Genomic DNA, 16,074 nt, shown 5'->3' on the forward strand with positions numbered 1-16,074 from the left:
AAATTTCCCTGTGGTCTCCAATTCAAATACTAACCAGGGCTGACACTACCTGGTTTCCAAAAGCAGTGAAAAGCAACCTTTTGTCTTCAAATTAATTCATTCATTCTGGCCTTAGTAACAGAAGAAAAAATGCAATTAATTTTGTCATTTAGTGTACATTAGGTAATCTCCTGGGCTAGAATTTTTCTCAGTAAACATTCCAATACTAATAGGTAACAATAGAAAAAAAATTATTCCAGGTCACTAAGAGATGTTACTAGTTTTTGTTCCCCATAGTTTTAGAAAGCTTGCAACAATGTAAAATGTATGACAAGAAAAAAGGAGAACATTAAATATTTGTTCTTGTTTTGACAAAAAAATAGAAATATACATTAAACACATTTTCTATATTAGGAACAATTAGGAACAATATCTTACTACAATTAGGTATCCTTTAGTTCAATGCTATATGATAGTTGAGGAGAAAAGTCATAACTGCCACTGGTAGCTTTCCATCGCTCGGTTCGCTCCCACAGAGATGGCCTCCTCAGGGTACCTTCGGCTAGACAATGTCGACTGGTGACCCCTAGGGGGAGAGCCTTCTCTGTGGGAGCCCCTACCCTCTGGAATACGTTACCCCTGGAGCTCTGGATAATCCCCGACCTCCGAACCTTCCGCTGGGCCTTGAAGACCTGGCTCTTCCAATGGGTGGGCCTGGGTTGACTCTAAACTGATTTTGTAGCTTTTTAAATTCTTAAATCTTAAATTTGAATTGGTATTCCGTTTAACCTTATTTATTGGATATTCTGTTTTAATTTATCTTTTAACTTTTGTATTCTCTGTTTCTTATTGTTGTGAGCCGTCCTGAGTCCTTTGGGAGAAAGGCGGCATACAAATCCAATAAATAAACAAACAAACAAACAAACAAACAACTTTGAATCCAGTCATATGATATCTCAACTTATGACCGCAAAGACTTATGACTGTCATTCCTGTCACAATTACGGTAATAAATCAAGAACTACTAATATTCAATCCAAGTTTAATTCACAATCTAATCCATATGTTAACCTGGCTGCACTCATCCACTGGTCAATATTCTTTGGAGTATTTGGCCTGTTAAACAATGAACTACTTCTTTCTGTAAGCACACAATTAAATCTGACTTACACTAATTATAGATCCCATTTAAAGCACAAAGAAAATGATTATTTGGTACCTTTGAGTCAGTCTTAACTCCTAGTGACTACCTAGAAAGGTTCCTGCAATTTTCTTGGCACCATCTTTCAGGGGTGATTTACCATTGCTGAAAGACCCAGCTGGTTGAGGGGAGACTAGAAATTATGGTCTCCCAGTTTCTAGGCTGGTGCTTCAACCACTCTCTGAAAAAAATTATACTTTACTGAATTTTGTGTAGGAGCTACTTTATTGAAACATATTGCTTATGTGAATATGAGAAAGGAAGCAATATTTCAGTACAGCCAACCTTGTCCAAGTATAACTTGAGTTCTGTCAGAAATAGTTTTATCTTAATAGTCACCATAATCCCCAAAGATATATATATATATATATATATATGTATGTATGTATGTATGTATGTATGTATGTATGTATGTATGTTTTTCTTCTAGCCAGGTTTTCCCTACGTAGCCAAGGTTTTTTGAGAATCACATCTACTCGGTTCTGGGCTTTTTTCCTTTCTAACACCTAGCAAGCTCTAACTGCTAGGTGGGAGACCTAAATAGATCCATTTCTAGCTCGTTAGCTGTCATCAGTAGGCCACACCCATATCCTCCCTGTAAAGGTACAGTATCAATTTTCTTACTTCTTCGTAGGGTTTATGTGTGTTTTTCTTCTAGCCGGAATTTTTTGTAGCTGGAGCTACAAAAAAACCTTGGCTACGTAGGGAAAACCTGGCTAGAAGAAAAACACACATAAACCCTACGAAGAAGTAAGAAAATTGATACTGTACCTTTACAGGGAGGATATGGGTGTGGCCTACTGATGACAGCTAACGAGCTAGAAATGGATCTATTTAGGTCTCCCACCTAGCAGTTAGAGCTTGCTAGGTGTTAGAAAGGAAAAAAGCCCAGAACCGAGTAGATGTGATTCTACTGAGCTGGAGCTACAAAAAAACCTTGGCTACGTAGGGAAAACCTGGCTAGAAGAAAAACACACATAAACCCTACGAAGAAGTAAGAAAATTGATATATATATATATATATATTCCAATTATTAAATGCCCTATGACCAAAAGTACTGTGCTCCCCCCCCCAAAAAAGCACCAAGAAATACCCTGTATTTTTCTGAATATAAACATTTGGCTACCTCTAGCAAACATTGTGTGTGTTGTATATTCATGGACTTGTCCAAAAACTGTGCATGAATATATATTGTCCATATCATAGATGTTTTATGATACTTATGTGAAGCAGAAGACCATGCCTGCTATCAATACTTTTGTCTGGTTACTCTCAAATGAACATTTGTAGTAACCTATACCCTAGTCTTCTAATCAAAAACTAACTGGTTGAAATGATCCTCAGCTCAGTGCATCTAAAGTGATATTTTGATACAAATCTTTAACTTTCTTAATTGACCCAACTACCACGTCTTCTCATCCTCATTTAGCAAAAATTATTATTGACTGATAGAAAGGTCATTTACAGACCAAGATATAAGAAACAACATAATGTTTAATAGATGCCTCACTTCACCTATTTTTATGATTTTCCACAAATTAATTGTGATAAGCAAACTAAAAATAGCCACTGAAAATGGAGGAATTAAATACATGTCTTATGAACTTAAAAAGCCATTTTACTTACTTCTGAACAGAAACACAATGAACAAAGTTGTTAAGCAGTTTGTGTACAACCATAAAATAGAGAGCCTCTTGTATCTCATTTATGGAATAATCTAAAGCAGGGGTGTCAAACTCACAGGCCAAATGCGTCACGCACTAGCCATGCCCACACCCAGTTTAGCGAAGGGAAAAAGGTCACGATACATCATGTGATGATGCCATGATGACACGAGTTTGACACCCCTGATCTAAAGTATATGGGGAGAGGTAAAAGAATTTTTTTTCCATTTTAGTATCTCCAGAAAACCCAATGACTCTTAAAACACAGCTATGGAGAACTAGAAATGTTTCAGAACTGAAATTTTTGCTGCCACTGGAGCCTGGGGGGGGCAGAAATTGCCGCCCCCATTATTTTCAGCAGAAGTCTCCATGAAAGGAACATTCTGGATCAATCCCTAAATTCATTATGTTTTCCAGGCCCAGCCTGGATTGTTCAATCTGTCATAAGGAATACTGCTATGAAGATACATTGTTCTTCTCTGAAAACAATGAAGATAATCTCTCTGAAGGTTACACAGTAGTATACAGTATCAAGCCCCCTAAGATACAAGTTAGTTTTCGCAAACTTCCACAGGAAGAGCAAATCCTCCCAAGAACCTCTCCAGATGCATTAGACTTAATTCACAACCTAATACCAGTCTGGCCGAGAATTATGGGAACCAAGATCCAACACATTTCTTGGGAAAACCACCAGTCTGCCAGAAAGTCAAGTTTAAGTACTGCCTCTTTTCTGTGATTCCATCATTTCCTAAGCCATAAAGATGAGAAGGGGTGGGGGGTTGTGTTATTGCACTTTGCAATAACAAAAAGAAGCTGACTGCCCAAGAAGAGTCCTCCAGTAATGGGTGGAGGAGCTTCACTAGGGTTTGCTCTGTTTAATTTGGTCTTGGGGAACATGGCCAGTTTCTTCACCTAGTTACTACCTCTTTTAAAAAAAACATTTCATTCTTAAAAGGCTCTCAGGCCACTATAAGAATACACAAGAACTATTCTTATTAGGAATCACAACAGAGGGCTATGGTAAAGCATCAACATATTTAATATTACACATTATAACAGCAGCAAGAATGGTATACACCCAACAATGGAAAAGTGAAAATATACCTTTAGAAAGGGAGATAATAAAGAAAATATTGGTTTGCGCAGAATTGGCTAGATTGACATTAGAATTAAAAAATAAAGGAGAGACAGAATATCATGATATATGGAATAGATTTTACCAGTGATTGGAACTGAGAGGTGGGAGTTGGAACAGGAAATAATCAGGGTTTGTAAATCTGAAATGTGATGTAATATCTGTAAATATAAATGAGTATATCAGTAGTGGGTTTCAATTTAGTTTGCTACCGGTTCACTCCATCCACCCATGACGCTTCTGCGCGTGGGTGGGAGGAGCCTCCCGCTGCTGTCGCTACCGATTTGCCCAATCCAGGGCAAACTGGTAGCAACCCACCACTGGAGTATATGGGCAGAATAATTGTATATTATCAGTAATGTATGATGAGTATATATGATATTTGCTTTATATTTTACTGTACATGGTGGAGATAACGCCAGGATGGTCACACTGTGTCAAATTTTAATTGAATTATATGAATAAAATTTATTTTTTTAAAAAAATACACCAGAATCTAGGACTGACACCTTTGGACAGCAAAGGGGCAGAGGATCCTTTTAATCCAACACATCAGGAAGGACCCCAGAGCAAAGACAAGGGAGCGTTTAATAGGTAGATTTATTTCTCTTCGAGTAAAAACTCTCACTTTCACAGATAGGCCAGACTACCTGAAACATTCTTCCTCTATATTGATATTATGGGCAAACTACTTTATTATATACAATCAATGATGCAAAACTATTGTATCAGTGTTTCTTATGGTTTGTGCTCTCAGGACCCTTCTAAAATTTATGGCTGATTCCCAAAAGAGCTTTTGTTTGTATGGGTTACTTTTATCTTTATTTATCATATTAAAAATTAAAACTGACACATTTGCTGTCACACTGCCACTTCTTATGATTGTTTGATGGAATTTTAATATTGCATTATTAATTTATCAAATTTAGATACTGCCCATCTCACTACCCAAGTGACTCTGGATTATTTACAGATACAAACCATAAAACTATGTAAAAGAGACTTAATTGAAAACCTGAATGGAAACAAACCACCAACCAATCTCAGGGTCATCGCTGACTCTTCAATCCCCGTCCCAGTTGGCAAATCCAGGTCTTTATACCCTTCTGGAAGGCCAAAAGAGCTGGGTACAATCTCACCTCTGGAGGCAAGATATTTTATAGGACAATGGTAATGGCAGAAAAGTTATCTAGTTCCTGCCAGTCAAAATTCTCTAACCAATTGGGCCGGTAACATACCTTCTTGCCTGACCTGATGCAATGGGTTGATGAAATTGGGACAAGATGCTTCCTCAGATATTATTTTTCAAAATAGGTTGGCAAATTTTATTTTGCAGACCCTTAAGAGGTCTTAGGGGGACACTCAGGGGTCCTAGAATCACATTTTAAAAAACAGTCTACATTATAATAAATAATATTGGTTTAAATTAATTAAAAGGCTATTCCATTTTTTCTATGACTACAACAAATATTTTGTAAATAATGCTGATTAATTTTAAACAACTAAAACTTAATATGTGTGGTATTAATATATTTAGCATGAACCCACAAAATTATTTTTACCTGTCCATTATGTTTGTCAGAAGGTCTCATTAGTAATGGGCAGAGTATGTGGGGTAGAATGGAAACAATTTATTTTTAGAAAGCCCTTCATAATTTGAGTGGTGGTAAATACAGAAACAGATGCAGAAAAGATGACCTAAGTCAAATTTTTGCCTTGAGAAACCTGAGATGGGATCTCCCAGGGGCACAGGCTACAGATCCCCCCAGCTACAAGAACTTGCCAGATCCCCATTTCTGATATTAGATGATAGATAGAATAGATAGACAGACAGACAGACAGATAGACAGACAGACAATTTTCCTCCAAATAAAAACATTACACATTTTTAAAGAAAAATAGAGAAAAATAATAGGAAAGAAAAAAAGAAATGAAGTAGAAATGAAGGAAAAATAAATAATAAAGAAGCGGCTTTTAATCTACTTAACAGCAGTTATAAGAATATTTGTATTTTACTCTCTCTTACTAAGGAGGAATATATCAAAGTTTCTTTCTTTCCATAATCTACCCTTTCCAATCATCAAGTCCATCAAATTATTTTTTCTTTTTTGCAGCAAAAAAAATAATATCCACTATTATTCTACACAGAAAAGCAACAGTTCTACCTACCTATGAGTTTACTACAAGGGGTTCAGGTTTGAAGTAATAGCGATCTTTAGCATCCCACTGAAACACTGCAGGCCACGTGCTTCTGTACTCACCTAAGCTCCATACAAGTAAAGGTCCTGTTTCCAGTTTGTCACAGGCTATAAGTAATTCTCGTCTTATGACCATAACTAGAACTGGAAAATATGTTGTTAAGCAGTGTGGTCATTAAGCAAAGCATCATGACCGCACTTAATTTTGTTGGTTAAAAAATACATCATGATTGTGATCTGTGACCTACCCTGCCAGCTTCTTCACTAACTTGTCAGACGCTGTTGGGAAGATCACAAATGACAATCACATGACCCAGGACACCAAAAAACTGTTGTAAATGTAAGCTGGTTGCCAAGCATCTAGACTGAAATAATGTAACTGCAGGGACACTAAGACAGTCATAAGTGTGAGGGCTCATCATAACTTCAAATAGTCACTAACAAAAGTTACAAACAAATGGTGGTCAAGGAATCAAGTCAAGGAATACCTATAAAGGTTTCCATTTTCTTCAAGTATGAGAACTCACACCACTAACCATAATTTAAGCCTTATTAACTCTTCTTACAAAAATATTACTTTCAATTGAATGAAAGAGAAAACTACAGTTTGTTACATATTGCTAATAACTGCCTAGAATTTACTTGGTTTATTATTGTTTATATATAAACTCACAAAACTGACCCAGTAAGCTAACATACTTTTAGTCTGATTTAATCTTAGCCAAAATATTTTAAAAGAGAAATTATAATATTGAATTCTAAAAGACAAAAACCTCTTTTTTAAAAGATTTCTTACTTTTCTCTATCTTAACAGCATCACACACAAGCAAGCAATGTTCATCTAATATGCCTCTTATTTTGCAATAACCACCACAGGACCCAATCATGGACACTCAAGACTTAGAAGGCTTAAGAGAACAGATTCTAACTCAAAAAAACTAGACACAAAGTGATTTGGAAATGAAACTTGTAATTATATTCAGGACAGCGATATTCCTATGACTAACTCTTGCATTGCTTGTCCTTTGCACTTCACTTGAACAAAAAGCCAATGCAAGCAGTTACAAATAGTAGCAACATCATAAAATAACTACTTCAGAAATATTCTTGTTTGACCTTGCACAGGAGAGAATGTCTCTTGTAGGATTATGCTTGCTTTATTTAAAACAATAAATAAGGTTCTTTAGTCAGATCAATTTCACCTATCCACAAATATAATAAATTACTCAATTCATATAATTCAGGTTGCTTCAACTGGAGGACTGCTTTAAGAACTTTTCTTGTTTATATTGTGCAAAATGTTTGTGTGTGTGTATACATATACATTCACATAAATATGTGCACTTAATAGTTGAAATAACCATTTCATGCAATGAAGTATAAATTCTGCTGCAAAAAAATATTGTTGGGTTAGCTGCTGTTTTTAGATGCAACTATTTTCCCCCTGAATTACCTAGCCTTCAGTAAAGTAACCAATGTTACAGTTGAAGATAAAAAATTCTTATAGCAGCACTTGGTACAAATACATTGTTTGCATCTACACAAAAACTCATAATAGTCTGGTTCACGTAACAAGCAAACTCAAAAATCCCACCATATCATGTCCAAACTTAGAGGTGGTGCGTGCATGCATGCAGACAACTGTTCACAATCCTTTTCTTTTACCTAGAAATAGGTTCCATTTAATTACATGGAATGTACTTCTGAATGGGCAAATGCAGAATTGTTCTATTACTCTTATATCACACTTTTTTCTATTTATTTACTGCCACAGCACAACCTTTACAAACCAACCACAATGAAAATTCTTAAGCCAATCCCTGTGTTTATTCTTTAATACTTCCACTCAGAGCAATGAATATAGGGCCACAGCAAAACATAATTATTTGCAAAATTACTCCTGAAAAGTAAACTTTTGATTCCAGATATTATCAATATCATGGCTCTGTCATTCCCAATCAACTCCAGCCCATGAACAGATCAACTTCTTATACCTATAAAAAAATGTAATCTTCAAACCTACTTTTTTAGTTAAATCTTTCTATAGCATATTTCCCCTTCTTCATGCAAGTTATTTTATCCTGATATATATGCATGGCTATCTGGCATGTGACACTTGTTGACATCACATGTATACTATACAATGTATAGTGTACCACACTATGTCAAATCGTTGTATCATATGTACATGCACTAAAAAGACAAAATTGACAGCAACTATTTGAAACGTGTTCTGTGCAAAAGAAATGCTCAAAATTACACTTATTTTCATATTTTTGCTATTAATCTTGCAGGGAAACCTTTATATGAGAGAGTTCTACCAATCTTGCAAATCAAATCAGAAATGCAAGAATAACCTTTTAGTTCGTAGAACTGGTTTATTTTTCATTGATTTAAAGATAACCTACACTCAGAAATTACATAGAACTCTAGACATTAGTTCTATATATAAATGTTCTATCCAAATAATATTTTGGCTTTAAAGTAGTTTTAAAATTCCAGATTTATACTAATAATTGAAACTGTAAGCAGGAAGAAGAAAATGTTGTAAATGAAACTTTTTTAAAAAAATAATTAAAGTAATAATTTTTTTTAAATAATCAATAAAATATCACATCCCAATTCTGCCAAATGGTTGTCAATAAGAAGAAAAGATGTAAATTCCTATAAAAGAAAAAAAAATGATTCAATCCTGCTTCTGTAATAAGTTACTTTTCAATATACCAACTTTGATGATTATGCGCCAAGCAGAATAAGCTAAATTTGTATTATTCACTTCACTAAATCATTCCCATTTCAATTTTCATCTGAAACACATAAACAGATATATGGAAAAATCTGCCCCACAACTTTCTTCAGCATAATGTCTTCCAGATGAATTAAATTTTAGCATCCTAGTTCAGACAGTTAATGGTTCTAAGAACAAGACTATCTGAAGGGCACCAGGTTGCAGAAGGCTGCCCCATAACTGACTGACTTTCCTCCCCTCTATTTGTGCTTCTCTACAGCAGCAGGTGGCCACAGTAAAATAAATTTCCAGAAAACTTATTTGGTACCCCAAGGCTGCTTACAGATGGTAATCCTGAAGTTGGTGGATTTGCAGTAATTGAAGATTCAAGCCTTTCTATCAAGTTTTCTAAGGTGATAGGAGTCGGATTTGGATCTTCCTTTTCAGATACTTTCATGAGACTGAATTGGTTTTCTTTTCTCAGATCAGCATCTCCGGGTAAATAAGGCATTGAGGGTAGATCAGTTTTCTCAGTCCTGCTCCCTATAGCAGACTCTTGGTAAGAATTATTTTGTACATGCTCTGGAGAAGAAACTGGGGTCGATAAGAGGGCAGAAATAGTCTCATTGGGTCTAATTTCTATACAGTCTCCTAGATGGAGGTCTGCCCTGTTTTCAGAGTCGGTTTCCTTACTGCAGGTAGGTGTAGCTCTATTTTCCATCCTCAAGTGAATTTCTTCCTCTGGGTTTTCCTCAGATGTGATGAATGAGGCTTCTGAATCCACCTCCTTGTCTTCCTCGGATGAAGAAAAAGAGTCAAAATCCAGAATCCTGGCAGAATCCTGCAGAGGGTAGTCTCTGGAGCCATCTAACGACAACGACGAACTGCAAAGCTCCAGGGAGTCCCGGCTGGAGTCGTTCATTTCCAGCTCCTGCAAGGAATCAGAGCCATCTTTTGAGCCATTGAAATATTCAGCATTGCCCATGGAGGCCAAATCCTGCAGCTTCCGCAGTGGGATATAAGGGTCTTGGCCGAATGCAGCCTCGGACGCTGCTGGAGGAACCCCCACGGAGCACCCATTAGGAAGCTCGGGGCTACCGCTCCGACCCTCCCCCACGTAGGGGTTGCTGTCCCCGTCCTCCTCCAGCGCGTCTAGCCCCAAGGGAGTGGCGAAAGAGAGCAGGCAGCCCCTCCTGCTCACTTCGCAGGCCTGATCCATTCTGTGAGGCGGGCATCAACCTGTGAAGTAAACACAGCAACAATGGGGTCAGCCAAGCCCTCCATGGCCTTGTTCTCCAAAATGGCAGCCATTCCTCCTGCTCCTCCTCCTTTTCTCGGCGGCCGCTACCGCGGCAGAGGCCCAACAGCCGCCTTCTGTTCTGGCCCGGAGGCCGCAGAACGTCTAACAAGCCGGGTGCGGGCTCCTTCCCCCGACTCTCCACTTCCAGCAACGTTGCCTCCTAATCGCCACAATCTGACGTTGCCTTCAAAACAAGGGCAGCATCCATCCTGCTGTTGCTTGCCGGGAGCACCGCAGAGCAGAGCAGAGCAGAGCAGAGCAGGCCCGGCCTGGCCTTGCCGCACTCCCCCCACCTCCCCGAAAGCTCCAGCTGCTACACAGTGAACGGTTTAGCAAAGGCTTCTGGACTTTTCATCCCTCCTCCTTTTCCTACCGCCCGGCTTCCCTACTAGGCCCGACAGAAGCTAGCAAGGATTTCCCCCCCTCCCCTTTGCAAAGGCCCATCTGGAGTGGGCTGCAGCGCCCTTGCCATGTCCGGATGGAATTTGGCTGAAGAAAACGCTTTAAAGCCTTTTTGGAGAACGGGGAAGTCGTTCCTGAAATTTACCTGCCCCCTCCCTCAGTGCGGGGCCAAAACGAAGAGCCGACTTGGCTCCTCCGGCCCCTACCCGCTCCGACTCCAGCACAGCAGCCTGCCGGCCTCTTGCGCTTAGCTCGCTCGCTCTTTTCCGCTCAGGCGCGCCCCCGCCGCAGGCGCGCCCCCGCCGCCGCTACTGCTGTCCCCCGTGCGCGCTCGCGCGCGCCCCCTGACTGACTCTTGGGGTTCAGCAGCTGCAAACGCGGCGCTGTCCAATCAGAGCGGGCGCACCCGCTCCTGTCCCCTTTGGGCACCACACGGCCCTGTGTGCTTGTCGCTGCCCCCTAGTGCTCACTGCTGCAGCCCCTCCTGCCCCACCTCTTGCTCCTTCCACTGACTACCTCCATAGCCTGCTCCCGAGGGCTGGTTGTGAGCGAGCAATTCTGCCCGGCCTAACCTCGGCCTCCCTCCCTTCCTTCCCACTGCACATGGCGCCGAAGCTCTCCTCTCTGCCCGCGCTGGACAAGCCCAGCCTATCTCGCGGCCAGCGCCAGCACCCGTCCTTCCACGCAGCCTAAACAAGTCGTTTCGTACCAAGCCACCCCAGGCAGGGCGCCGCCTGCGAGGCCAGGCCTTTGCTAGCTCCCCCGCCAAGCGGTGCGGGAGAGAGCACGAGCGAGCAAAGATGGTGGCTGTTCAGCTCGTCCACCCACCCGCTGGGCAGCCGCCGCTTTCCTTGCCAGCCTGAAATAAGGGGAGGGGAGAGTCCTCCTGACGCCCCGTGACCACCAGCCAACCGGGCTTAGTGCCGTCCCGGGGTTCTCTCCGGTGCACGTGGTGCCGCTGAGTCTGAGCTGTCCTTCGCCACATCCCTGGGGTTGACCAGGGCGCCTGGCCGACCTCTTAAACCTATTCCGCTTCAAGAGGGGGAGGGGGAGAGGAAAACCGGGTGGGCTTTCTGCCCCGGAGTTTAGGAGCAGGACGTAGCCAGGCCGCCCCCATATTCGCGCCCAAACAATGAGGGAAATTGAGCAGGTCAACTTGTTCCCTCTTCGCGGCCAACAATGGGGTGGCGAGTGAAGAAAAGCTCCGTCGCTATTCTTTTCTTTCTACCCCCGCCCCACCTCCTTCGCCGATTAAGGGAGGGGAGCCGTCTCTCCTTAAATAAACGGCTGGGCTGTGGCGAGAGATCTGGCTGCCTTTTGGCCCCCGCCAAATTCTAAAGGGGGCCAGATTCTATTCTTCTGCACCAGAGAGACGAGAGCAGGGCCACACTGCCCCCGAGAACCGTGGGGCGGCAGAGGAAGACGAGGCTAGGATCTCCTCTACAGAACGAAACCAGGCCGCTCCCCAAACCCTCGGGGGGGGGAGAGAGATCCACTCCCCAGCCAATGGCTTGCCCAGCAGTGAGGTTGGGTGCTGTCCTTCTTCCTCCCCACAGATTGGATGAAGCTTCTCCCGCCTGACTTTGGGGAGAGAAGCCCGCTCTACCGCTGCGGGCGCTGAGAGGGCCACCCCCGCTGCCGCAGCTGGTCTCCGGGGCCAGCGAGAACGTCGCGTGCCTGTTGCCTTGGGCAGCGCTGCTTCGTCTTTATGTGGGGCAAGGGGGGCCGGGAAGCCTCGCAGGGGACCAACCGCAGCGTAGCCACCACAGCCGAATCCCCAACTCCGGCGGGAGGTGGTGCGGTGCAGCCCCCGAACGACGGCCCAGAGTTACCCAGGCTCCGGCTTCTCCGCTCCTTCGTACCCGCTTCAGCTCCTTGACATCGGTCAAGAGCGGCGGGCCTTGACCGTGTGGTTCTCCCTTCCCGTTTCCGCGTGCAGCTCCGGCTTCGCCTGGGAGCAGAATGCAGTCGCCCCCGCCCGGCATCCCCCCCCCACCTGCTTTGTACAGCAGCCATTGGGAGTTGCGAGCCAAGCCGAGCCAAACCTTCCCAGGGCACTCGCACTCAACGCAGACACACTCTTGGCAGCCCCCGTGCGGCTCCCAAGCCCCTCCAGACGGGTTGAAGCGGGAGGGGTGAATTGGTTCGTTCCGTCTACCTGAAATCCTCGCCGGCGAATTTCGTCCTCAGGGAGCAAGCAGCCTTGCCGAAGAGAGAACCGGGACCTCCGGTTTCTTATTAATCCTTATTTGTATTTGATATGTTTATTTATATATTTAAATAGAATCGGCTTCAGCGAAATTCTCCTCCCTTGCTGAGGGTGAGCAGGCAGAAGCAAGCCCTAGTCAAGCAAAGAGGGGAGGTAGTTGTGTCCAAGGCCATCTCCCAGCCTCCTGCTCTTTGCTGGCGTGAAAGAGCTGGCTTGCTCTTCGTGCTAGTTTTCCAGAGGAAAAACTCTTGTGTGGGGGAGTTGCCATTCAAGGATAGGCTGGCATGGGGAGATGGGGTATACCTACAGTGGACTAACTTGCTACATTCCGACATCTTGGATCGGGCTTTTTAAAATACCCACGCTAAAAGCGAAGCACAGCGCAGATTGCACCAACAGATTTAACTTTGCCACTGAGAATTTGAACAAGCCTGGGCAAATCACACACAAAAACTTTTATTCTGAAACTACCATCTCAGATGGAACTTATGCATGGAACCTTGGCACAAATAAAGTTCTAAAAGAGGATATTTTCCTACTTTTGTCATTACGGAGCATCATTTTGTTTAAACTGCAGCTGCTGAGGCCTCAGAATAGACAAATGATGGTTCCAAGCTAGAATGTGCCCTAGTGGGGTCCAGGTCAGTCTTCTCTAACCTGACTCCCCCCAGAAACATCGGAGCTGCAGTGCAAAGAATGCCTCACCAACTATAATTTGGAAAGTTGCAGCCCCAATAAAGTTTGGATCAGCAGAAGATGTACCCAGATCCAGGAAATTGGTCTAAAGAAACTAATGATCTGATTAAGGGAGTTTTGTAATTTTTTAATACCAGTAGTATACTGACCACTCTTTCCAGTTACGTATTTTTGGCCAGAATGCAAACTGATCTAAATTTTAAAAAAAAAACATTTTAATCCCCCTCTTCCACAAATATTCCTGTATGAAATAGAAATTGACAGTATTGTTCTCTGAAGTGGATACTGATTACAAGCCGTCCTGAACCGGATTCTGAAGAGTGTAATTGAAATTGGTATCTGGAGAGCAAGAAATTGGGAAAGAATGGGCCACATAGAATAAAAAGAGCTATCACTTTTCCCCCCAGTCTGTGAAGTAAAAGTGGCATACACAATTTGTTTTTTTTACCTGGCACTGTAATAATAATACTTATGCATTTGAATGCTTAGACTGATTTACATAGGCCTTGTTTATTTACATGCTTACCCATGGTTTATTTATTTTATTTGTATCGCATCTTTATTGTTTTTACAAATAACTCAAGGCAGTGAACACATACCACATTCCTTCCTCCTATTTTCCCCCACAACAAAAACCCCGTGAGGTGGGATGAGCTGGGAGAGACTGGCTCAAAAACATCCAACTGGCTTTCATGGCTAAGGTGAGACCTGAACTCGTAGTCTCCGACATTCCAGTCTGGTGTTTTAACCACTAGACCAAACTCTTTATAATCATGGTCTAAGGATAATTTGTGAATTTTTGTAAGTTCAAAGAAGGTGCTTGATTAAAACTCGGTTGTCACAGTTGTACCTGATGTATCATGCAAACAAAACCATTCCCAAGTTGAAAATAGTCCTTTTAAACAGGAGATAGAAGTTAGGAACATTTGCAGTTCTCCAGTGATCACTGTCTTTAGAGAAACCTGGTTCATCCATGAGTATCTAGAATAACTGAATAGGATCACTTTGTCGGTTGTAGTTCAGATTCACTTTGCACATCTGGGACAGGCGATCAAAGGTGATCCTGATTATTCCCAGTCAAGCTGCCTAAGGAAAGGGGGAAAGAAAAGGAGGGGGGGGAGATTGGAGGTTCCTTTTTAGATGTTGTCCTCCACAAAACCCAGCAGGCTCAGCATTATGACCAGCAATAGTCAGGAATATTAGGACTGAGTTATCCACAATTCAACACAATTCCCCCTTTAATACAACAGAACAATCACAAAGGCTAAGTTAATAAAACACACAAGCATATCAACAAGCTGATGTTTCTCCTTTCTCTGCCTGGGATTTTCACTGTCTCTTTTCCTTCACTTCTTCTTTCTACAGTTTGATTTTCTTCTCTCGGCTTCTCTTTTTCTACCTGTTCTCCCATAGGAGAACAGCAATAGGTGTGCTGGCTATCGTTCTTTTAACCATGGACAGTCAGTTGCCTGCATTCTTTGAACCCAGTGATGAAATCCAAAATTTTTTACTACTGGTTCTGTGGGCATGACTTGGTGGGCGTGGTGTGTCTTGGTGGGTGTGTCTTGGTGGGTGTGACTTGGTGGGCATGGCAGGGGAAGGATACTGCAAAATCTCCATTCCCACCCCACTCTGGGGCCAGCCAGAGGTGGTATTTGCCGGTTCTCCAAACTACTCAAAATTTCCACTACCAGTTCTCCAGAACCTGTCAGAACCTGCTGGATTTCACCCCTGATTGAACCTCAAAGTTGTTGCCTTGAATTCAATTTTCCATACTGTGCAAAGACAGTAAAAATATTGTTTCAGCAAATACTTCCTTCAGCTAACCCGACTCTTGTACCTTTGTGTTTAGGCCTCAACCCAGTGGTGAAATCTTTCCTGGTTTGCCACCAGTTCGCTGCCCGCGCATGTGCGGTATGCGCCAAATGCACATAGCGCACGTGCACTGCACACCAACACATGCTGCCCACACAAGCGCACTGTGTGCCAAACACATGCTGCGCACATGTGCAGTATATGCCAAACGTGCACGGCATGTGGAAAAAGGCTTAGGAAGGTAAGTAGAACAGTGAGGAGCAGGATTTCCTGCTTTCTAGAGATTTTAAATTGTGCGGCACAGCTGATTGTCAGAAATACCTGTTAGCAGGAACCGGTAGTTTTTTTTTAAACTACCAGTTTGCCTGAACCAGTAGTTTTTTATCACTTCTAGTTCTCCTGAACCAGTGCGAACCGGTAGCATTTCACCACTGCCTCAACCATGGCTACCTCCAGCTTCCTGGGAGTAGGTTCCAGCATCTTTATCCACTTCAAATTCCCACCTCCAAAATCTTGTCTACAGTTCCTTTTGCCTGCAGGTCTTAGATTTATTATTTATTTATTAGTTCAATTTATATGCCACCTTTCTCCGGAGACTCAGGGCGGCATACATAGACATGCATTTCCTTCCAACTCGAATTGACCTTTCTCTTGTTTTACAGAAATAACAGTCCATCATTTTTGGACCCATCTTTCCCAAAAGAACATAAATTTTTGTCAGTTGGTAGTTGGGAATCTGCAGCCTG

At 42.3% G+C, this 16,074-nt stretch overlaps 1 protein-coding gene across 1 annotated transcript in view; it reads right to left on the minus strand.

Annotated features, from left to right (window-relative positions):
- Positions 1–10,823, minus strand: part of NSD1 (nuclear receptor binding SET domain protein 1) — a 68,871-nt gene extending 58,048 nt beyond the window's left edge. The window contains exons 1-2 of the mRNA XM_070937151.1: positions 10,754–10,823; positions 9,250–10,145 (exon numbers count right to left, since the gene is read on the minus strand). Coding sequence (XP_070793252.1) covers positions 9,250–10,125 — 876 coding nt within the window. The 5' untranslated portion in view covers positions 10,126–10,145; positions 10,754–10,823. The remainder of the gene's footprint in view (positions 1–9,249; positions 10,146–10,753) is intronic.
- Between the last annotated feature and the right edge of the window lie 5,251 nt (positions 10,824–16,074).

This window comes from Pituophis catenifer, unplaced genomic scaffold (assembly GCF_029215685.1).
Source record: "Pituophis catenifer annectens isolate HBS135680 unplaced genomic scaffold, rPitCat1.0.hap2 SCAF_2, whole genome shotgun sequence".
In the NCBI taxonomy this organism is placed as follows: domain Eukaryota; kingdom Metazoa; phylum Chordata; class Lepidosauria; order Squamata; family Colubridae; genus Pituophis; species Pituophis catenifer.